The sequence below is a fragment of the Anser anser genome (genome assembly GCF_964211835.1).
Source record: "Anser anser genome assembly, chromosome: 1".
Classification (NCBI taxonomy): domain Eukaryota; kingdom Metazoa; phylum Chordata; class Aves; order Anseriformes; family Anatidae; genus Anser; species Anser anser.
The window spans coordinates 101,583,519-101,608,856 of NC_139720.1; the positions used below are offsets into that span (position 1 = coordinate 101,583,519).

General features: G+C 38.2%; 1 protein-coding gene across 1 annotated transcript in view; it reads right to left on the reverse strand.

Annotated features, from left to right (window-relative positions):
* Nucleotides 1–3,919: 3,919 nt before the first annotated feature.
* Nucleotides 3,920–25,338, reverse strand: part of KPNA1 (karyopherin subunit alpha 1) — a 53,922-nt gene continuing 32,503 nt past the window's right edge. The window contains exons 11-14 of the mRNA XM_083826564.1: nt 22,428–22,553; nt 11,123–11,250; nt 10,145–10,323; nt 3,920–7,285 (exon numbers count right to left, since the gene is read on the reverse strand). Of these exons, the coding sequence (XP_083682690.1) occupies nt 7,098–7,285; nt 10,145–10,323; nt 11,123–11,250; nt 22,428–22,553 (621 nt within the window). The 3' untranslated portion in view covers nt 3,920–7,097. The remainder of the gene's footprint in view (nt 7,286–10,144; nt 10,324–11,122; nt 11,251–22,427; nt 22,554–25,338) is intronic.

Genomic DNA, 25,338 nt, shown 5'->3' on the forward strand with positions numbered 1-25,338 from the left:
TAACTTCAGCCTGTGCTATCAGATATGCTACTTAGAGGTACATGAGTATAAGAAAGTTAATCAAGCATTTCTTCTCTCTGCTGCCAAGCTCCTTTTTTCCAAAATGTATATGGATTTATTTGCATATTTTCCCTTTAAAATGCCACCTGTACTTTCATGTTGCTAACCCACATAAAGATCACCTGCCTCAAGTTTCAGAAGCAGCAGACCCAGTAACACCTGCAAAGAGCAACTCCCAGTAGCCCTGTTTCTGGCATTCATCCCAGAAGAGTCACATACTGTTCATGCTGAACAGCACACAGCAACTAGAGACCAGTATTTTTCCCTCTTCCTTTCAAATCATTTGGAAGGAAATGTAGATTAGGACCATCAGGACTGTTCAAAACTATGTATTTTCCCAGGACTGCATGCTAACTGGCCCCTGGGGACTCCAGAAACAGAAGAGGCATGTTTGACAGATGTAGGTTGTGAACATCCTGATAGTGGGAGGCAGATTATTTTTCCTGGAACTTTTCACTGTTTTTCTTGTACTACTACAAATTAGCAATATTGCTGAATTAAAAGCCCTTCAAAAATGCAGGATAAATCTTGTATTTATAATTGGAAAGAAATAATGAGATATCTAATGCAGTCCTCCCTAGTACTTTGTCCTTTACTTTACAGATACAAAATAAATAACTGCTTCAGTCCATCTTTCTATGAATTGCATTTCTGGCTACCACCCATACTACAGAGATATAACCAATCAAAGAAACCATACAGTCATTCCACAGAACTTTAAAGCAATCAGATGATGCTATGACCCGTTACCAGATTCTCACTAAGACAATTATTAGAAGTATGTTGTCATGCAAGCAGAGCCAGCTCCCACAGATTTGTCCATTCAGTTAATACTGAATACAAGTCATGCTTAATTCCACTGCAGGTATGTGAACAGATCTTTCATGACTACACTAGTAAGCATATAGGTGGAAATCAAAAAGTCTTACCAGATTATGTGCCTGTGCTTGTGGATTTATTAAATGAGACCAAGGAGGAGAACATCAACTTCAGGCAATATTTCAGGTTACTACAGAGAGAAACCGGTGATTTGACTTACGCTTGGTGATGGTAGAACTTAAAACCAGAAAGTATTATGCTTGCAAGAAGCACTTCCGAGTATATTCTTTCAACAGGGCTAGAAGGTACCTCATTTATTTTTGTATATAAAACTATTTGGACTCATCCAGCTGGTAAAACATTTCAAATAAAAATATGCAAAATACCACTCAGAAAGCAATGCCCAGAGCAGCAATGGTCAACAGTTTTACATTTTGCTCAAATATCTATAAGCTTTATGCCTGCTTATTCAAAAATCAAACCCTGGACCATTAGTTTGACAGAAGCTCCATTTAGTAGTCATGTCATAAGGGTCATAGAGTGGCTTGGGTTGGAAAACACCTCAAAGATAACCTAGTTCCACCTCCCTGCCACGGGCAGGGACACGTCGCACTAGATCAGGTTGCTCCAAGGTCCACCCAACCTGGTCTTGAACACCTCCAGGGATGGGCATCCACAGCTTCTCTGGGCAACCTGTTCCAGTGCCTCACCACCCTGAGTGACGAACTTCCTCCTAACATCCAATCTAAATCTCTTTTTTAGTTTAAAGCCATTCCCCCCTTCTTGTCCTGTCATTGTCTGCCTGAGCAAAGAGTTGCAGAGTACCCCAGAGCTTTTTCCAGACTGAACATCCCCAGCTCTCAGGCCTTTCTTCACAGGAGAGGTATACCCTTTACTTACGTGTCTGGTATGACCACCATTTCTGGATCTACCATAAAACCTGTTTATCACTGCACCCGTTTGTTTTCTTTCAGCTTCCATGTAGGCTTCACGGTCTCAAAAACCTGAGCATGGGCTTTGTGCCTTCTCTAGCTCACTCCCAACCATGGCAGTATTTATTTATCTTTTTTGCAAGTAGCGCACCAGAAAAATCTGAGAGGGACGAAAGTAACCACCTCTTTCCTAGTGTGATGGCTTCTAGGAAAGCACTTCTGAACACAGACAGTGTTTTAAAAACGTCTTGTTTCTGCCTAAGCAGCCAGTCTAGCTCACTGGAGAACACCCCACATCACCTGATTAGGTCGTAGCTTTAGCCTACACTATTATAACAGCGCCTGATGAAAAGGAATATATTAATCCATTAGAAAAATATTTCCTTTCTCCCCTTTGGTTTGGTCTGCAACACCATTTATGTTTATTCTGAGAAGTAAAATTACTAATCCTACACCATATGCTTTATTGCTGTACCTCTTCCAGATGCAATAGATACTTCCCAATGCAATGATCAGTCTCACAACTTGAACACTGCTTCAAAAGACCAAGCAGGAGCCCTATGGACATTGTAATAGTAGTACACAGATACACTGTTTATTTTCTGACTAACACAGGCATCTGAAAAAAAAAACCTTAACGTCTGCTAGCTAAAATTGGCATGTGAAAGTACTAATGACATGTTGTCCCAATCCCAGAAAAAAAGAAAACATACTGGAAGACATGGGGAAGTACTTAAAGCTGGCACAGAGCTGAAAACTGCCCAAAGGTAAGATAGCTGTCCTGCAAATCCTCAGGAAAGCACAGAGGTGCATCACCAGGAGCATCAGCACTTTCAGAACTGGGTGGTGGGATTTAGTTCTTAGCAATCTTAGTGCTGATGTTATAGAAATGCGGGGTCAAGAACACACATCTTCCTGGGTCAATGTCTTCCCGTCTTCCCTTAAGATTAACAGAGGGGACTCTGACCACCAGTATTTAGTCAGCTTCAAAGAACCAACACAAATATAAGAATGGGCTGAAGTCTCCAGGCAGCAAATGATTGTTTGCCTCTGTGGTGTATTCTCAGGAGCCCCAAACACTGGTCCTGGATTAGTTGCTGAAATTTTGTTAACTTTCTGCCCCACCATCTCCTGTATCTTCCTGAATCCAAGAAAATAATCCTGTGTGCCACATTATACTGGGATCTTTACCAACGGAAAGAATTAGCTGCCCCAACAAACACACAACATTTAAAAGGCATTACAGGTCTGCAGACGGGACTGCTAGATAAAAATACCAGACAATCCTGCATCTTCCTTGCTCTAATGCCCAATTTAAAGTTTGACGCTGTCAAAACCTGACAGTTCCTTAGTGATGCTCCAAGAACAACTCAGAAATTCTTGATTCTCAAGAATCTTCTCACCTTACCAGCTCACAAGGCTTCTGGAAATTGCCTAGATGGGGTCTCCACACACAGACAGAAACAAATGCATTAACTTCCATTTATACATTAAGGGAAGCAGAAAATACGTGAAATCACTTTTCTGGCACTATACACTACATAGAAGAGCTAACAGAAGAACCAAACACATCGAACAGTTTCCTGGCATATCATCTGCCTGTTAGACGGTGCTGCCTCCTAGCTGTACACAAAACAAGAACAGATCGCTTCAAACAGTGGAGGAGGCTACAGGCATTCTCTAAGTTAGTTCCATTTGAACAGCAACATACTCTTTAGGAAAGCAGAGAGTACCGGTTGAAATGTTTCTAACAGTGAACGTAATACTTGTTATTCTCATATCAGTCTAACAGCTCTTGAGGGTAAAAAAAAGTGCCTTGTTTCTCATCTGAATGGAACCTCACACCTTTTAACAGTTGTTGCTCCCAGTTTCTTGCCTCTTTTTAAGTGAAAATAACAACATCGAGAATGCTCCTGTAAAAAAAAAAGTTTCAACAAAGCTGAACATAAAGTTCACATAATTCCCCATTTCTACTAAAAGATTTTTTATACCTGTGAAAATTACACTAGCCGCACAGAATCACGTCAGGTAACCAGTATTCAAGTGATAATGCATAATGAACCTCAGATTTTTTCAGAGCCCTTTTCCTTCAAAACAGAGTCCTTCGCATGTGGCCTGAATGTTATTTATTAGATGGGTAATGTAACACCACACATTTGGCTCTATCAAATGCAAACAGTCTGATTGCCCTTGGTTTACCAAGTAATTCTGATCAGTCTCTATCAGTAAACTGTTCCTTTCGTAATTCACGTCTTCTCCCCTCCATACTCATGTAATTTGCAGCCTTTGTTAGAAGTAGTATTTCTTTTCAAGTCATTAATAAGGCTAAGTAAAGCAAGCACAAGAACTGGTTGCTGGAAGATCCTGATGAAAATACACTCAATTAAGCACCATTTAAAATTAAATTGAGACCTATGAGTTAGCCACATTTTAATCCATTTAATGTGTGCCATGTTGATTTCTGTATTGTTTTAGTTTTCAATCAAAATATTATGCAGTACCAGTCAAATGCTTTACACAGTCTAAGTATATATGACAACAATATTACCTGTGTCAACCCAAGCCTGTCACTTCAAACAAACATACCAAGTTTAAAGATTTATACTTATCTGCTCTGAATTCACATATCCACTGCAAAAGTAACAAACACTGGCTAGGCTCCTTACACAGGAAGGCACACCATTCAGCTTAAATGGACTCGCTTTTTAATTCACTCATTTAGAGGCAACTGTCATTTTTTTTCTTGGGGGCAGGGGAGGGAAACGCCAATGCACCACATTGTTTTCACTAGCCTGGAAGAGAAAACACTTATATATATATATAGATATATAGATATATAGATATGTATATATATACACACATACGTATTTGTGTGTATATATATACACAGGTGTGTGTGTATATATATGTATATATACACACAAGTGTATATATACACAGAATATACATATATGAATATACAGAATATATGCACACACACTTTGCTCAGATTTGTTTACAAAATATGTAGCATTTTTATACCATCCAATAAGAGGTAAATGATTTTAAACAAATCTTATAGAAATGACATGTTATTGGAAATTTACACGTAAAAAAATCCAGCACAAAAAAATCCAAAAGCTAAAACAAGATTTTGCTACTAATCAGTGCTTCTATCACCCTTCAAGAAAAGAGAAACACAGTTATTTATATGTGATGTAAAGGCAACATTGAGGGTTTTTTTTGTTGTTTTTAAATTAACCATCAAATTTAACCCCCTAAAATTACAAAGAATCAAAGTCCATTTACAGATCAAGTGCAGTAAACTAAATGTTCCTTCAGCACAAAGCAGCACTAGAGAAAATAATTGGGAGAGGGAAGGTGGGGAAGGTGGAGGCCATCTGGCTTAGCTAGGGAGGCAGCAGGTGGCTTCTGCAGTGGCCACACAGGTCAGAGTCTCCATCCTGAAGTACAGACAGAACTGAAGACTGTATTTAAATAATGGTCACACAGAGCTGATGTTCAGGCCTTTGCCTAGCTTCTTTCAGCAGTTTGACAAGTGACTTTTTTTTTTTTTTTTAACTCTTAATCCAATGGGCTGGTTTTGCTTTTGCAGTGGCTTGTCACTGAGAGGAGTCATAAGGAGGATCTTGCAGACAGTTCTGCCACTAACATTTACCACAGGTACATGACGCTGCAGATGTTAGTGGCATTTTTGAAATGCTTACACTGGACAAATGTGTGTTCCAAACGTCCCAAACAGCTTGCAAGAACATAGCCTGATGCCAGGGGGAGCAGACAGCCTGGAGAATCCATTGCATTTACAGAAATGGAACTGCCACTTTCAATCACATAGCATCTCCTGATGTGTGAAGAGTTTGGTGTCAATGTCAGCTGAACTCAGTGAGGAGTGGCAGGCCTTTGCATCAGATGTCTGTGATCCAAGCAGCTTGCGGAGCCAAAAACATGCTGCTAGCAGAAGAGCAGTCTACAGCTGTGGATAACAGCTGTCATGCAGTCAGCAATGCCTTATAGATGTCACCTGTAGGAACCACGTATTCCATGCTAATTCACCTGAAGTCCCGTAAACAGCAGAAGAAAAAATGAAATGAAAGGGGCAGGCAGACCTGGGTGTAATATTACTATCTTTTGAATGTAGTGTCATTTTATTTGTTAAATAAGGGGCTTGACCACACAGACTCTATCGTGTGAGTTGAAGAGGAAGCTCATTTCATGAAAATCAAAGGAGATCTAACACTCCTTATGCTAAGTTTTACAAATTAAGATTTTGCTTTCAGAGTATAATTTTTCTGAAGAGAAATCTGTTCAAGTCAAGCTGTGTAAAAATGTAAAGAGGCAGATAGGATTTTTTCCAACCATAACTCTAATACCAAGGACCAGACTCTGAAATACGAAGTCAGGAAGGGCTGGATTTTAAGGTAGGCATGGCAGATCATACTGTGCTGGCAAGAAAAAGTGGGGGTAGTTTCTCCATTCTAGAAGCTGGTTTGGAAAGTCATTTCTGGGGGTGTGGTAAGAGTGACTTAATTCACAGGTGGGTTTTCTTTGTGGATGGAGAGGAAAGACTGGGAAGGTGTACAAATCTCCACAGTGGTCTGCAATCCAGCTTGAGAGCTCAGCACTGAGAAGGGGAAGGACCATGTGTGTTCAGTATTCTTAAGAATCAGAAACCATGTCCATTGGAGCCTGTTGTTGCAGGGGACAGAGAACTCATTCCATTATTTGTAACGTTCTGTATGCCAATAACTCCAGCTGGCACATATAGCAAAGTAGATGCATTGCATGTGAAGATTTAACACATCTCACGCAGCTATCCAAAGAGGCATCCAGGAAAAAAAAAAAAAAAGAGTATGGGAAATTAATTCAGCTACGTTCTCAAAGTCTGAATGTCTCCCTGGGCTGCAGGCACACACTGCAGTAAATACGTGAGAAAGGCAGCCTTACCTTGGATGCCAGGAGTGTGGGGACTAGTGGAGGAGGAATTATTTTCCTGTAACAGGAGTAGGGAATATCTCAAAGTATAGAAAGGTGCCTCAACTCCACAAAGATGACAGTGGAGAGGTTCAGAATCTAGAGAAAAAGGGTGATTCTGGCAACCCCTTGCCAAGAAGGGGGCATCCTGCCACGGAGCCAAGAGTTTTCCAGACGTATGTAAGAGCATGTGCACAAGGCAAGCGAATGAGCGCAAACAGGATTATGGAAAACATTGAGAGAATCACTCCACGGGTGGCTTGTGGCTCAACAACAGGATTGGCTAGGAAGAGGAGCGCACAGCACAGGGGCACCTCAGAGCTGGAAGCCTTCCATGGGAGCCTCACACTGCTGGAAGATGTACTGTTGCTGGCCAAGATCCACCTGTGGGGCAATGCTGCTGTCTTCATCCTCTGTTCCAAAGTAGTGCTCAATCAGATCAAAGGCCTTCTGATAAATCTCTTGATTCTCATGGCTCTGGAGGAATTCAATCTTGTCCAGGCCTGCAGAGAAAAGAAGCATGTAAAAGTTACAGCTTGGCAAAAGCATTATGACCATGATCATTTTCAGTCTGTTGTGAACATCACATTCCATGGCAATTCTCTCCCACCTTCACAAAAAACAGATCCCCCTATGGAGACCTTTACAACACTCTCACTCTCAACAGCCAGGGAAAATCAGGTTGAGCTACAGAAATTCTCTGCAAATGCACAATGTTTCATAATTCCTATCTGCCTTTCCCCTCCCACTCCAAAAATCTAATAGATCAATGAATATGTGAAAAACAAGGCCTCAAGACTTTTTCTGAAAAGAAACCATGTTTCCTGAAAGTGTGTTCACAGCATTTTATTTTTTTTTTAATATGTGCCATGACTATATAATCACGTAACTGCAAGTTAGAAGTCAGTTTTGGTAATCATCTAATCCAACCTGCAGCCTGGAGCAGCACTACTAGCAATACCAGATTAGGTCAGCTGTGCCTTTGTCTAGCCAAGTCTTCAAAATCTCCAGTGATGGAGACTCCACTACCTACTGCATATCATGTGTATATACAATGCAGTTAAACTTGTACAATCACATTAAGCGTGTGGGCAAACTCAAGCCTCATAGTCAGAAAATACAGTAAACTGAACTATCTTTGATACGTAGGAATGATGCTATAATGAAATCCAAGATGTAGCCACCCTAGTAAATCTCTAGTACATTCGGTACTGTAGAGGTTTTCTTGTTCAACTCCTTTTACCGTGTATGGATACTAGAGGAAACGACTATCTGACACTGTATTGACATTTCTGCAACACTGATATAAGAAGGGAAGTTCTGTTTATACCTGTGGCTTTTGTTAAATGGGGTACATATCAGAGGTATATCCCAACTTAAGACTGTGATACTGTGAAGAGAACTACTGATCTCACAGGAACTTGTGACAGAAGACAAAGGGACAGAAAGATGAATAAAGGAAGGGAGCATCTATCCCATCAGGAAAAGTTGAGAGAGGTGGAACTGCTTAACCTATAGAAGAGAAGGTTTGGGAGCAGGCGGGGACAGGATCTTATTAAGATCTGAAAGAAGAGTAAGCCAGGCCATTTTCAGCAATGTTCACTGACAGAAGAAGAGGCGATGGACATAAACCGAAGCCCAGAAGGTTCTGTCTGAACACTGGGAAACCTTTTTTTACTGTGAGGGTGACTGAGCACCAGTACAGGTTGCCCTTACTCAAGACTACTCCTCTTGAACCTCAGAGCATTTAAGGATATCTCACTAAGAGCTACTCATATTAAAAAAAAAAAAATGACCTAGACAACCAATTCCATCTGATTCTACTACTTCTAAGGCAATGAACAATTAATACATTACAACTGGTGCAAAACCTACTTAGCCAATCCAAAGAAGAAATTCTCACCAGAACGCTATGCAAGCTATATTGCATACCGGGTTAGAAGACTTACGCTAGGGTTGAGGGAAGAGAATTGGATTTGAACAGGAGAATTCTGGAATTATGTAGGACTTAACATATGTTTAGGGAAAAAGCCAATGGCAGGGAAAGGGAAGGATCAATGTAGATCACAGAGAAACAAACATGAGAAAGTAGAGAAATGGAGGCGATATTAAGAGGCTGGTTGCATATAATGAGTATGCTCATCTGGCCAAAGCCCTGTACCTCATCATCCATAGTCTGACCTACCTTTTTATTAAATTCTGTTTTTAGTTTGTTTTTAGTTTCTCACTGTTCTAGTCTGTTAGTAATAGGCAATAAATTATATAAATCACCTTATTCTGAGTCTGTTTTGCCCATGATGATAAATGTTCAGCAATCTCCCTGTCCTTATCTCAACCATTGAGCCCTTTCCATTCTATTTTCTCCCCCTTTCCCTTCGAGAGGTGGGAGTGAGAGAGCAGTTGTGGTGGAGTTCAGCTGCCCAACTGGGTAAAACCACCACAACCATATAGATTAAATATGAATTGCTTGTCATTTCAGTATTTTTGAAAATTTAAGGGCAGCTGTGAGTTTAGGGACAGGGAATGCAGAATGTCCCATCAGAGCAGTATGCGAAGAGGACAGAGGATCAAGATTCATGAAGTGGAGAGCAAGCATACTTGCTGTGTCCTCTGTGCTTAAAAAAAAGAAAACCATACAGAAGAGATGAGCTGTCACTGCCTGAACGATGCATTAGGGAAAAATCCCACAGCAAGGCAATAGTGTTAAACAGTGAGCAATTTACAAGCCCTCCACCTTCAGACTTCTAGACAGACTGCTAGACAGTTTTATCCTTTCTGGCATGACACAAGATTATGCTTTTCACAATACTTAATTCTGCTGTGAAAAGCTGCTGAGGTGAAGAGAGATATACCACATAGGACAGAAAATGGCCAGACTGAATTGAGAAGCCCCCAGGCCTGTTAACAAGGAAACTAACCTTAAGAGTAGACATACCTCAGAACCAGGATTAAATGATGGCAGTGCATGCCATAACTACAGCAAAGCAAAGCCAAAACAAGAATTTGCTGCTGCTGGCAGAATTCTGCAGGGCAGCAGAGAGGGAAAGGAAAGGCCTGAAACCTGAGAGACATAGCAGAGCTCCTGAACTTTTATCTGCTGCAGAGAGAAGATACTAGGGCTGAATGACACCCAGGAGGTTTCCTCAATGTGAAAAAGAAATAAATAAAATATTCAGACACTATCTCCAGCTACATACAAAGGTAATGTGAAAACTGAAGCACACTGGTAAATGATTTGTCTAAGAACAGTTAATTTTCAAGTAAAAGTGGTAAGGAAATTAATACAATCTGGTCTACTGAAACTCTAATGGATCCATGATCACTGCTTTAATCCCTGCCATCCACAGATGTTTTGCTCATACCATATGCTTCCTCAATAAGAGCGCAGTAAGGATTAATGCCAGTGCCACTGCATTTGGATTCCTGCTCTCCAAGCCTCAGGATGTTCTCCAGCCCATTCAGTGCTACTTGCACAATTTTTGAGTCCATTACTGTAAGGAGGTCACAGAGTGGTTTGATGCATCCCAATTCTACTAAATACCTGAAAAATACCACATAGACAACAGTTAATTGTTTGTAAAGTTAAAAGTGATATAGCCATTTAAGCATTTAGTATGAAATACTAAGAACCAAAACAAACGGATAAAACACCGACTTGGTTGCAGAAACTGGAAAAATTACAGAAATCTATATGTATCCCGTCAATTCTGCTGAAAGACTGAAGATATCTTTAAAATACATTTTCTGTCTATACATCTGTAAGTGTAGAAAGATATGAAATAATCATTTAATTTTGTAACTTATAAATAGATAAAAGTTTATAAGTTTAAAATGCATGTTATCAGGATTAACTATATTAAATTTTGAAGTATTAACTTTATGCAACTTTGTATATAAGCATCATATACTAGTATAAGTTAAACTGGAAGAACAATGCACATGATGCCCTTGTCTCAGGGGCTTGGGAGTATGCCTTTCAGCTATGCCTATCCAGGTTGCTAATGCCTTTTGTTACACTCTGTAATGACCACTGTGAAAAAGTTTAAAAGTTGAATTTATTTTTTTCCACATAAGATAAATGGTTCAATTAATGAAGTAAGTATTACAACTAAAATTCTGTGATTTCTCCATACAGGAATGAATGGCTCATTCACAACTCAATCTAAAGTTGTCATCTCTCTGGAGACAAACTCTGGAAGCATACAGAATTTTACATACAGACTGTCAAAACTGTACCAACTCTTTACAGAAACATTTTTGAGTTTCTATGTTACTAGTTTGGTTCCTTGCAAAAACACTAACTCACTCAATTTCACTGAAACATTTGCACTATTTCATACTTGATCTGTTCAGCAGACCCTCCAGATGTTGCATTTGTGATTGCCCAGGCAGCTTCCTTCCTCGTCCGAAACTCAGCTGTTTGCAAAATATTTATTAGAGCTGGAAAGATATGAGCATCGATGACTGTCTGCAAAAAAGAAATGACATGTCAGGGTTATAATAAAAATTAGAAATAAATTCCTTGTCCTGAGCCATTTAATGCCTGTGCTCAGCACCACACATTAAACAATGAAACATTACTTCTCAATGGGCAAAAATCAGTTTATAGCTTTATACTCAAAACCCTAATTATCACTGGGGTTACTGTTTATCCCAAAGTAATTCATAACATGTTCAGACTGAAACTATCAGCGTATCTAACGTGCAACTTAATTATGCCTCGACAGCAGGAGAATGGCATATTTCCCTTATTTTTCCAGGTAATGAACCACTCGGATATTAAGTCAGTAAACCACTAAGTCATTAAAATCCCGCTAAACAGAAAAAAAAAGTTCATAAACCTGTGTGTGAGATACTATATTTTGGCAAGGTTAGACAACAGAAAAGAGAGAATGTATTGTACGAACTAAGAACTCCTCAAAACAAGATATTTTTTCCTGATGAAAAGACAAAGCAACTGATGGTTCAGTAATATGGTTAACTGCATAACCCACTAAACAGATACAAGTCAAATGAGTATTTAAGCAGCAGCACAAAGTTTCTAGTAACTGCCCCTGGAAAGAACCTGTTGCAGTAAAAAATAAAACCGGTTCAGTTACACACCTACCACAAAGATCTGAAACACTTTCTTTCATAAGGGTAACTGAATGAAACAAGAGCTTACGGTTGCATTTTTAAATCAACCGTTTAATAAGTACGTCATCACTGAACCAGTAACAGCAAATTCAAAGAAAGACAAAGAGATCCTCTGCAAGGAGCTCTACAGAAAGAAACAGACCACATCCAGCATAGAGTTACAGGCAATTCACTGAGTGGACAGTTACCCAGTGAAAAAAACTACCTGCTGACATTTCTTTTATTCTTCCTGTTTATCTGGGCATCTACACTGCGTGAACTCGTAAATCCATACCATACTGTGCATTGGTTTTTATCAACAGTCTCTTTTACCACAGAATCTGCAATTCTATAAAGGCAATTTGTGGCCCTCAACTAAAAAGAGTGTATGAATTTAAAACCTATCACAAAATAAAACTCAACAGGAGTTGGATAAGAAAAAACTTTTTCTTACATTTTTCTTCTTTCTAGCATTGAAAGGTTTCATATTTGCATTAGATTGAGGGAAAACGTTCACTAACAGTAACAAGATTCAACATGAATCCTTTTTCATTTTCTGCACTGCTCAGAGGTACACAGCACTATAGACTCCACAATCCTGCCACCAAACTTTACCCTCCCAAAGGACAGCAACTTAAACAAATAGCAATAATGGAATATAAGAAACCCAACACTGGGCTTTCATAACTCTCTCACAGGTATGTCTCTTAGCTTCACTGATCATAATGCAACTTCTCTGGCATCTAGGGTAACATATTTTGAAGGGATGCATGCAAGACTGCAAAAATTGGTACAATAATATTTTAAGATACCCTTTGTCTTTGCTGAACTTTTTGAAAAGTATTGCTTCTTAAATCCCTCTTCCCAAACTAGAACTTTTACAAGAGAATTATTTACTCATAAAGCATCTTCTCAGAACGAACTTCTTTAGTAATCAGAGAAAGTTACACGATAGCATCCAACTAAATCAGCACATCTTAGCCAACAGGCTGCAAGTATTTTAACTTTGATCACCAAAAGAAAAAAAAAAAACCTTAAAGTATCTCAATTTAGACCTGTAAGAGGTGAATAGTAGGGAGAATCCCAGAACAAGGGGCACTAGCAAAGGTATGGTAACAAGTGGGAAAAATAGCAGAAGATCTTAATTCTTTTCCTCATTAATTCTGATCTCTTTGCTTCCATGAAAAGCCTGGTGGATAAAAGCACTCTCCTGAGAGTGGCAAAACATGCATTTGAACTTTTTCAGCAGGAAATGAATCCAGATCTCTTGGGTGAATGATCAAACTTCTAACCTATTGTATAAATGCTTAATGGCACATTGTTCACTGCCTGCTGTATCACAAATTCAGCTATCTTTACCCAAGAACAGGCTAAAAGACCACAATGATTACTACAGCCTTTGGAAAGGTACTTCATGCAAGGAGACTGGCTCAGGAGAGAAAACCAGTAGTCACTAGACTTTTACCTTTCCCACTGCTTAACATGGGTTAAGTGCTGTCACCACCTCACTCCAGAATGAGTCCCAGTAAAATGCACTTAACTATCCCTCTATAGTTCAACACGGTTTTTCAACTAGCAGTCTATTGACAGTTGAAAATCACAGGCCTTGTATTTGTAAAATAAACATTAACTAGATCAGAAAATAGCTTGCTTTGAACTTAATATCTTCAGTGAATTTTGGAGGTTCAGTTAAGCTCCAATGGGGAGAAAACAATAAAACATTAATAAAGAAAACAATAAAACATTGAAGAAAAAGTGCTAGCAGCATCTATTATTTTAAACCCCATGTTACAGCCTTTCTTACAGCGGTTATTCTTGAAATCAAACTAGAATACACATGGACTCCTAACTCTGACATCTTATGTGTGAATTATTACTACAGAAATAAGTTGTGTTCCTTTCAATTAAATTTACTTACACGATAAAATAGTAAGCTACTGAAACAGACTGTTGTTGTGTTTTTTTTGTTTTGTTTTGTTTTTCCCCTTGAAGAAAAGCAAACCTGAGGCGGAGCAACACCCTAAAGGATTGTGGTAAGATGAAATCCTAAGATTGATGATTTAAGAGTTGATTTGAATTACTTTTTTTTTTTTAAATCCTATTACCACAGTATGTGCATCTGACATAGAAATGTGCTGAAAACTAAAGTAACGCAGTGAATATAAAGAATGCTCAAGATTATAGTATCTTTCAAATAAAATGAACAGCATTAAGGGATTTCAGTTCAATAACTTTTTAAAAAATGATAAAAATAAAATATGAAAAAATTTCAAGGTGTAAACTAAAGACTGACATACAAACATCTCACTCTGCCAGCTGTTCAAGTGTTCCACTATTCCTTGAAAAATTATAGGTGCCTTGGCCATTCATGTGGGCAGCTGCCTCATACTAGCTATAACGTAAAAGATATTAAAACATTCTTTCTGAGCAACTGACGTATGGTAACTTTCTTATTTATCTATGCCTTCTAAAGGTGACTGAAATTTTTAAAGGAGTATGATAACAGCAGGCTAACAGGATAACAAATTTAAAGAAACACTCCAAGAACCATGTCATTCTTAGCAGTTCACATAGATTTTTTCAATCCAAATCACTGTTATGCTCGCATATAAGAAAAATATTTTAACATCCTGCTCCAACAGCAATCAAAAGCAGATGCACAGGAAAATGTAAACTCCTGACGTATTTCATGTTTTTAAATTCAGTTGCAGCAATAAGTTTTAGTTTGACTACACCTGTAGGAAAAGATATGTGCTCCTTTGTACAGCACCTACTCATTACTCTGCTGTCTCTGCCTTTGATGATCTTGCTCAAAAGCAAATAATCCTTCCTTATTCATCTTCTCAGATGCCACTCATGTTTCTACAGCATTCTCTCTGTCCCTCTACTTGTCCCTTAGTCTATACAGTTGCACCTCATACAGAATCAAGTTGACATTTTATGGTCCTCCTTACCACCCATTTCATTTCTCACCATGTCCTCTGAAAATGGATGTATGTACAGGACAACACTGAAGATCTATACCAGAACCAGAATAACTTTTTTTTTTCCCTATTTATCCCTTTCCTTAAGATTTCAAATATTCATGTTGATTTTAGGCTGCTACTGAGCACTGAGGCAGCATTTTCAAAAATATGTTATAAACTTGTTTTATGCCCAAGAGCTAATGCAGAGCCCATCCTTTAAGAAAATGAAACTAACACCAAAATTTATGACCAACTGTATCCCTTCACTTTTGTTGGAACTGAACTCTGTTTTGACTCATAACTGAGTCTTTCAGAAAATTAAACTGAATTTGAATCAAAATCTAAATTTTCAAATTTAATTTGAAATTGAAGTGTAATACCCAGTCCTTTAGAAAATCTGGCCCTCGCTTTTGAAGTATTTTTGTTTTAGAACAGATGGCATTCCTGCAGCTCTGACCCTCCAAGAGGGTTGTCTGCCTCTTTGAAACATTTCATCCTTTTAATTTCTTTTAATCAAGCTTATTCACTTCATAATATTTGATTTTAAAGAGCTGATACAGATGAAAATGAATGTTCAGAATTTTATTACATCTGCATGGATGCTGAACCTAACTACAATATAGTCATGGTTAGGGAGCAGCTCTTCAGCAGCAGCATATTAAATCAGTACATGAACTGGTCAATACCAAACTAATTTGCTCCTCTTCTTTGGGTTCCCACAAATAAATCACTTACGGTATGCAAAAACACACATATAGTAGACAAGTGTCTACACATGACTCACCACATGCCTGTGATAGCAACAAAGTCTTATTCTGTGATTGTGTTCTGCTCCTGCAAGCTCTCTCATTACCTTTAGCAATTCAAGATTACAGTCACCACCCTATCTGGCAGCTGTGAGTATAGTCCTACTACTATGTTCTCTTCCAGGCTGGGAATTTTAGTTCACAGGGGTTTCTCAGTAACTTGTGATCCAGTTACGTTGTTTACAGATTCAATTTACAACTGCTTTCTAAATGACCTAGCAAATATTGGAAGCAAAGCCACTTCAGATGATGGCATATGAGCACAAACCTGCTGCGATATGAGTCAAGAATGAAGCACTTCAGATCTCATTTCTAATGGGTTTACGTTGTTGACACAGACACTAAGTCCATATACTCCAGGCTGTGTATAAAGTAAACTTTATACTAGTTTACACAGGTTGCTATTGCTCTCAGGAAGAACCTGCACTATAATGAACAGCACTGTGCTGAGCTGTCTCCAGATTTTAGGGTCTGTCCTTCAAAAAAACAGTAATACGCACTGCTGAGGTTTTCTGACAGAAGAAATGAATCAAAGGTATTCTAGCTGTGCTACCCTCAATATGGAATGATGTATGGATGCACCACATATGGAAGCCTAACAACAGTTTTACTTAAACACAAACTTAAACCTAAAAATCACTCATCTCTGACTTTTGCTGGTCCACAGACAAACATGACATTTTCAGCAACACCATATTTTGCTCCTATTTGAGAGGCTTTTTATTTTTAAAGTCCTGCCACCACAAACAGCACATGAGGATTTGACACTATTTGTGCAAACTAAGGCATGAACCAAACACATTTTATACTTAAATAATTTGATGGTTTGCCTGTGTAAACTGCAACTCTGCATGCGAACTGCGGTATTCTTTTCCCACGTCCTCAGCCTTACTCTGGCCTTTTTGGAGAAGTTCTGACAATTCTCAGCTTGCATCTTTACCCAGTTTGTAAAAATGCATTTCATTCTAGAGTTTCTAGAACTGATAGGCAATGTAGCATTCGCTACACTTGCTTATGGCATATTTCATCAAGGATAGGAAACCCTAAAAAAGAAAAATACGGCACAGATCCTGTTGCTACCATATATAGCCGTATTCAGGTTTCCAGATGTTCTTGTGAGAATTTAAGGTATATCAGAAAAGAAGTGATAAGTTTCTTAACCTGTCAACAGGAGAGAACTCCTATGATGTCTTCACTGTCAGATATGGAAGATTGTATCTGGTGTACTGCCTTTCATAGCTTTTCAACAGGTTGCGTTTTCTGAGGCATCTGATAGCCTTTCATACCCTTCAGAAGGGTCGACAGTCAGGATTTAGCTTCAGTTGTGCAGTTCTCCTTCTGATTCCCAGGAAGATGTAGTTCCCCTTCTCCCTGACTGGGGAAGCTATCCTCTGAAGTACAGCAAAGCTGTATACAAACTAGGAAATTAACAAACAAAAACTATACTTAGTGACAATCATGACTGCATCAGGATATACACATCCATCCCAAACCTTAAAAGCACAGAAATAAAGAGGGGAAAGACTGCTGTATTCCATCACTTTTCTGTTGCCTAAACACTGTTGATAACACACTCAGAAAGGCTTTCACTTCCACGTTTGGTGAGGGAAAAACAAAAAAACACTCCCGTGTTTTAAACATTAGATACAAACAAAGTTCAGCACACATTTCATGCATGTTAACTTACATTGCTTTAACACTAGGAAGAGTTTACTTGATTGTGTTTGAGTGCAAATCTAATCGTGATAGGCTGCTGTCTTATCTTTTAGAAATGGCAGTGAAAGCCTTGGAGTGTGCTAACAACATTATAGGCAGTATGAAAGTGGAAATGAATATAGAAGTCCTTCCCTCTAACTTTGTATTTCTATACTTCTGAGTGGGTGGATGGAGGAAGTGTAACCCAATGCAATCTTAAACAACACTAAATATAGCTCTGTCTGTTAATATTGGTTAGGTAAATATGCATTAGATTTACTGAAATATTTCATTTTCTTCTTGGTGTGCTGAAGTGATGCTTAGATTATGGTTTGAGCACTACCCAGAATTTCCACAGTATTCAAACATCCTGATGGCTCTGGAGCAACAACCCACCCATTAGATCAGCTTGTAACTTGTAATAATGTACTTACTATGCAAAGCAGATATTTAACTTTCAGGAAATACATTACCATGGAGTGATTTTTTTTTTTTACTTGATTTCTGGCTAAAGATTGCGAGCAGTCAAAATCCAGTTAATACAGCACAGACTAGAACAGATTTGGTTACAGTCTGTAATCTGCAGTAGGAACTACTGAGCAATTTGGAAGGACTGGGGAGGAAGGAAAATAAATGACTTAGTTCATAGCTGCATCTAGTATTTAGAATTCCTTCTGTAATGAAGGGCAATTCTCAAGAAGTGATATTTTAATTCATAGCAATGTGTGACATTACCTTTGAAGTTCATTTCTACAAAGTAAAAAAATGCAACATGGATGAAATAGGTCCATCCATGCACTTAGTAAATTGGATATTCTTCAGAGATGGGAATTATCCCTTGTCCTCTCAGCTAGTGAAAACAGCTTCTACTCTCTGTGCTACATTTTAGCATAGGACCATGTTCAAGAAGCACTTTACCAAAAGCATATTCCAACTTCAGAAACTATTTTGAAGCATTTTTCAACTCAAGCATTTACAATGATTGGCATGGAGTAGGAGTTATCCGAAAGAATAGCTCAAAGAAGGAAGTTTGTGAGAAAAGCAGACATATCAGCTCCAGAATTGAAAGGTGGTTTTATTACACCTTGTACCTCACATGACAAAATCTATAGTCAGACTAGACTTTAAAGAATTAAGAGCTTTTCTGGAACCGTTTTACACATCTGTGATGAGACTTTCAGCATTCAATAATCACTGCAATTACACTTGTAATTGCTAATATTTATTTCTGAGAAACAGTGGCTTCAAGATCTCCAATCAAACACGTTGCAAACATTTTCAAGCATCCTTTACTTCACAACTTTCCTCTAACAGGCCTCTTTCTTTAGTTCCAAAAACCTAAGCCTCATGATGAATGTGATTTGCAAAATGTCCCAATTATCAGGATAGTTAACTCCTGCTCCAGATAAGAAGCACTTTTTTTTTTCTCCAAATCTCAGCTTTACAGCTGACAATATAGATTGTATTAGTAATGCACTTGGGAGAGTCAGTATTTCACTACATTGCACGTGCGTGCTTAGAGTTCAAAAGTACCTCAATTGCTCTGAATTAGGCCTAGGGGATTCTCGAATGAGGAACTACAACTTTCACTTTTGAAAATTTTCTTTTTCTTTTTTTTTTTTTTGAATTGAATGCAAACATTCATTGAAAAACAAGCTTCCAACTTTGCTTGTGATGTAGCCTAAGGCGGGCTATACTTAAAGCTGAATTTCTTTAAATCTAAACGCATTTTGATGATGTGGCTGACTCTACATTTTCTTCCTGACACAAGAATACCAAGAAAGAGCTTCTTTCCAGACAACAATAACTATTTTTCTCTGCAAAGCAAAAGGGTTCTTCTGTACTTCTAAAGGATCACCAGCTAAAAATGAAGGTGCAATATTAATGGCTAATAGCATTAATTTCCCCATCTTTGCCTTCCCCACCTCCCTTTCCCAAGGCATAAAGCAATTCTATTCTGTTCTCAGTAGAAAGAGATCTCATCTAAACTGGTGATGAGGCATTCTGAAACCTTTAAAAACTACTGAACACACATACACAGATGTACCTAACAATTTTGTTTATCTAGACTACCTAACAAATTTGTTTAGCTAGACTAGGCAAATTTTGTTAACTTTAACAAAAGAGATATTATCACTTTTTTTCAAATAAAGTTGAGACAACAGCTGAAGAGTCAGAGGTTTGTGAAGGGTATAGTTAAGATTCCACCTACACCTTTACTTTTAGATGTCTGAGCAGTGCATATCAGGTGTAGGAAAAGTGTCTGTCCTTGTTAGAACAGTAACTCCTTCACTTGAACAGGATGATGTGATAAATTGAATACTTATGTAGAAGGCAGAAAAGCCAAGTGGATTATTGAAATAGTTTCTAGATGTACTAGAACAAATTACCTCTAGAACTCTTAACAATTATATCTTCAGTAGATTACGAATATGAAAACAGAGATCCTGAGGTTCTGAAAAAATGCTCTAATTATGAACTTTACTTTCTATTGCCACTTTAGATACTTGTTTCTTTATGGAATGACTTTATGAATATTTCTAATTTTCTCAAGATCTTCTTTTTCATAGTTTGCACCACTTCTACATGATTCTATATCTTAAAGCTCCTCTGACAGAATTGGGGAAAACAAAATTAAATAAATGTGCTGGGCTGGACTGTTCCACAGAACTCTTAGGCTCCCCAGAGCCTCTTAAGCTTCCTGGGAAAAGCAAGAATAGCCTACTAAAGAAGGAGGAGCAATATTTTCTAAGGTAGTAACAGCATGGATAAGGCAGCCAAAAGATCCTTCACTGCAAGAAAAGCAAAGGCAAAAACATTTTTACCTTATTACAAGTGGTAGTAACTACCTTCTTGGCACTGCTAATTGTACAGCAATTAGAACTGCTGATACAAGAAAAGAAGTGATGCAGTTGCTGATTTTATACAGTGCTTTTTCTTAAATATTCACCTAGTCCACAGATCTAATACACAAGCAACAGCAGAACTAGAATCGAAATTCTTGAAGCTCTACCAACTTTAGATCAAGTGACCAAATCCTTTTGAATCTGACAAAAAACATGATCTTCAGAGGAAAGAGTAAAATCTTGACTGAGAAATGTAAATACAGCTGTAAGAGGTTTGTTTGCTCTCAGTTCCACCTTAGTCACATCCTTACTGTACATCTTTTTCACCTGATGTTTTTCAGCTCATAAGTTTTATTTTCTTGCCTACTTATTTTTTTAAGATGAGTACCTCTTAAGTTAGATAAACATTCACACTTAATTCCAGGAAGCTTAGCAGAGACTTATCTTCCTGAAAAGTCTCATCTTCATTTCCTATTTTTTCTGAAATGTAGATGAAGACCTCTTCAAGATATTAAGACTTTATGTTGCCCCTTAAGCAGATGAACATTGTTCATAAGGTAGAAGGCATAACTAAACTGCTGCAAAAAACACCTGCAAAGCATGTATCAGGGCATCATCAGGGAAAACAACGCAGCTTTTTTCACAATCTCCTGCAAGATTTCTGCAAAAAGAATTCCATCCCTTTGGTGAAGAAGCTTAACCACTTCATGCTAATTCTGCTGATATAGAATGAATAATCCAGAGCCATCAGATATAAGAACAGCAAGTTAGACTGCCTTCTAAAGAAAAGGACATGACAAAAATATCTATCAGTCACTTCTGCCAACGTAATATGGACTTGGATTGCTTTCTGCCTAGTTACTAAACAGTGACAAAAATATTTCTAAAGCCTAATATTTCTGCTATTCTTTTCTATTTCTCAAAGACCAGATGCCTTCAATTGGACTTCAACACATCCTCTGCAATCCCTGAGAATACTCTCTACATCCTGTGAGGGAGAAGAGCACTGAGAAATGTAACTTCAGAAAAATTAAGTTTGAATAATGTAAGGAACCTTCATTCAACCAACTTGATGGGAACCTAGTACATTTGTCAGATGCAGCCTGGTTTCACTACAATATTGTTTTTCCATCAGTTCAAAGAATTGTAGAATCATTCAGGTTGGAAAAGACCTCTAAGATCATCTAGTCCAACCCTTAACCTAGTACTGACAAGTCCACCACAAAACCATGCTATTAAGTTCTACATCTACACACTTACTGAAGACCTCCACGGATGGTGACTCAACTACTTCCCTGAGCAATTCTGGGAAAAAATAAGGAAAGACATTCTCCTTGAAAGCCAAGCAAAAAGTTTCTTAGTATGGCTGTTATTAAAACTTCACATTCAGGGAAAACAAAAACGTATTTAGCAGTTTCTTCATCTCCTAGTCTAAGAAAAAAAGAAAAACTCTCTGTAGAGATGGTCAATCTCTCATTTGTACCACTGGGAGACGAGTCCCGGGACTTCCTCCTGATGGCTGAACCTAACTGCAGATTCTGAACAAATACGCGGTCTTTCGGAGGCCTAATTGTAAAGATTGACATAAGGGACTAAGACTTTCATTTGCTTGTGTGTGCTATCATGATTACAAAATTTGGTACAGCCAGGAAGGACAAACCACAGAGCAAGATGTTAGATATCCTCTACTACTGTTCAGTCTAATAAAAAGTATTTTTTGATTTGGCTAAGCACAACTGCCAGTTTTAGGATTTATAAAAATATATAATTATGACTAAAGAAGGTATTTACAATGTAGTTGGTCCATATCTGGTGGTGAAATCAAGAAACATCTAAAGTTATTTGATTCTCAAAGTTTGTAGCTTCCTTGTTTCTTACTTGAGGATTGCTATATCATAATTGTCAAAGGCATGACGCAAATTATTTAAAGCAAGTTTTTCTTGAGCTTAGTCTGATTTTGTCATTCTCTAGCATTACTGTCTACCCCCTCCCCTTAATCTGTGGATGATTATGAAATTAAATAATTCTAAATTGCATCTGAGAGATGATTGAGGCATTGAAATATTCTAATTATCCACAAAATTTGTAATATACTTCTGCTTATAAGTAAATACATATCTATGTAATTGTGTACATACAACAAAAAATAGTTTACCACCTGATATGTTCTTTCTAGCCTGCAAGACAAAAATTACCAATCATAGCTGAAAAGGTTACCTGGATCTGGGCTCTGTTTCCAGCTGTTATATTAGATATTGTCCAGCAGGCTTCCTTTTTGATAGATTCTTTAGGGCTGCTTAGCAAATGCAGTAAGCTCTGCAGGGCAGAACAGTTCAGAATTACCTGAATACAAAAGAAAAAAAAAATCACTTCTTAGAAGAAATTTAGAATAGAGAATTACATGAAATAAGGAATGCAGTATCTTCAAAAGCTAGAAAGTATATGCCGTCAAGATAATTCCCAAAAAGCTTTATTTTAAATAATAGAGCAAAAACTAAGATAAATGTTTGCATTTTATATGCAGGAAAGCTAATGAGAAAAACAACTGAGTAGTTCAAATAAGACAATACATCTTCATTATCACCTGAATACATCTTCATTATCACCTGAACATACCAAGATACTGAGACCATTACGATCAACAAAAATTAGACACCAATATTTTCCTATATTCTGGTCTTCTATGCTTCTGCACATCTGGAAGCTCCAGCTACTTCTGTTTTCTACATCAGCTGGCACAGCAGAGCAAGTAATTGCCAGTGTTGTGCCCAATGATGTGAATGGGCAACTCTTGATGCAAAAAAAAAAAAAAACGTAAAAAATTGGAACTTCACAGAAGAGAAGGTTGTTTTTTTTTTAAAATGTTAATTAAATTGCCATATCCTAAAAGAGTCAAAAATCTGAAGAGCCTACCAAGAAACACAGTAATTTTGCCTTGTACAGCGAAAGCAGGCAGCTTACAAAGACCTTGTGATGCAAAATTTTTTTTGAGAAATTCTTCAGCCTGCTTGTGAAGGTGAAAAGGATGAGAGAGTCAAACTAAGTAATGGTGATAATTTCTAATCTTGAAATCTGTGGACTGAATTCCCTTGCTTATCACTCTCTCTCTATCCACCCCCTACCACCTCCTCTCAAACTCTTCACATATACCTAAAACTTTCCATGGCAAATTAAGAATTTTAAAAAATGAGAAAAAAAGAAAAAGGTTATGGTTTAGGATTTTCTTAAGATATACACTGGGACAAGAGGGGTTAATTTTTTCTCGCACATGCCATTTTTTTTTTTCTATCTCCAAACACTGGCAATTATTAATAGTTGGAAGTGAGATGTTAGGTAAAAGCAGGTTTGTTCTCTGAGGCTGTACACAAACCTTTTTTTGTCAACTGGTGTGTATGCTGCTCTCATATTCAGAAATGTATTGACTGTCAAAGCCGGGCTCTTCCTTCTCCCTCCAAGATCTGTTTACATGCAGAGATTTCACTGTGTGTTCTGGACCCCTCTTTAGCATACAACATTGTCTGCATGCAGGGTCATCAAGCTATCTTCCTTTAAATATTCTTTAGAATTTTAGGAACACTTAGGTATGCTCTTCTTAAAAAAACAGCATGCAAAGGAGTTGAAACATTTTCTTGAATTGAACTCTAAGATTTCGGTTTATGAAACGCACTGTTTAATTATCTGCATTACACGTGATTTAGTGATCCCTTGAGGTTTTACTTAGAAAAACAACACTATGAAATCACAAAGCTCTGCTCATGAGCAATCTGCAAAACAGCCACTGAGAAAATACAAAAATGCCAATACAGTCCAGCTACTCAACAATCAAAGTAACAATAAAAAAACATGATGACCTGCTCCAGCACTACTGACAAGATATTCAAACATTATCTTGCTGCTGACTAACTCATCCTTGTCTCTGACCTCATTGTCAGAGAGCAAAAAAATTCAAAAGGATACACTTATACAAGCCAAGAAATAAGCATTGAACAAGCCTCAAGGTGAGGAAATTAGATTTTAACTTCAGCATAATTTACACGGAAGAAGCAATTCAATGCTTTGCATGGGGAATCACATGCTTTATGCATCTACACCTGACTGAAAGCATCTTTGTCTAAATTCTTCCAATCATCTCACGCGTTTAGCTGCTACCACTGGATGCTACCACTGCTATCTCCTGGATGTCCTTCTCACTTCCTCCACACTGCACTCCTCATTTGCAGCTACCACTGCTTCTTGATCCCACTTCTGCCATCAGCGTTAACAAAGTCAACAGCCCACCACAGCAAGCCTGTTTGAGCCTGTGACGTCAGTCACAGAATCACAGAATGGTTTGGGTTGGAAGGGACCTTAAAGATCATCTGATTCCAACCCTCCCTGCCATAGGCAGTGACATTTTCCACTAGAGGAGGTTGCTCAAAGCCCCGTCTAGCCTGGCCTTGAACACTTCCAGGGACGAGGCATCCACAGCTTCTCTGGACAACCTGTTCCAGTGCCTTACCACCCTCATAGTAAAGAATTTCTTCCTTGTATCTAATCTAAATCTCCCCTCTTTTAGCTTAAATCTGTTACTCCTTGTCCTATCACTACACTCCCTGAAATCCAGCTTGGTTGTGCATTTGTCTGACAGCTCTGCATCATATAGGCATGCTTTTTGCACTTCTTAGTTTGTGAACTAGAGATTTATACTAAAATTCAGCAAAGTGTCAAAAGCAGTAGCCTACTCTGTACTTTGCTTTTTTCTCACCAACTGAGCCTGACAAAAGGATGTCAGAATGCACAAAGAAGTGTGAAAACTTTAACAAAAGGTACAACGGCTGAAGCTCATAATGGGATCTTCTGCTCTGCATGTAAAAAAAAAAAAAAAAAAAAAGGTTGCCACCAGCCAGTGGATCACAGGTAACATGTACGCAAGGCAAGGTGTCTCTGCTCCCACTGATCACAAAAACTGATAGGAGCCACCATCTCTTAAGAAGCCTACCAAACAGTAGGTTGAAAACCTAGTAGTACCTCTGAGGCATCAGCTTCCTGGCTCCCAGTTTAATCCCAACACAGTGGTGGGAGCCACTGCCTCCTACTTCTCCAAGAATGTACGCAGATTGTGTTACATACTATCCAAAATCTGATCACT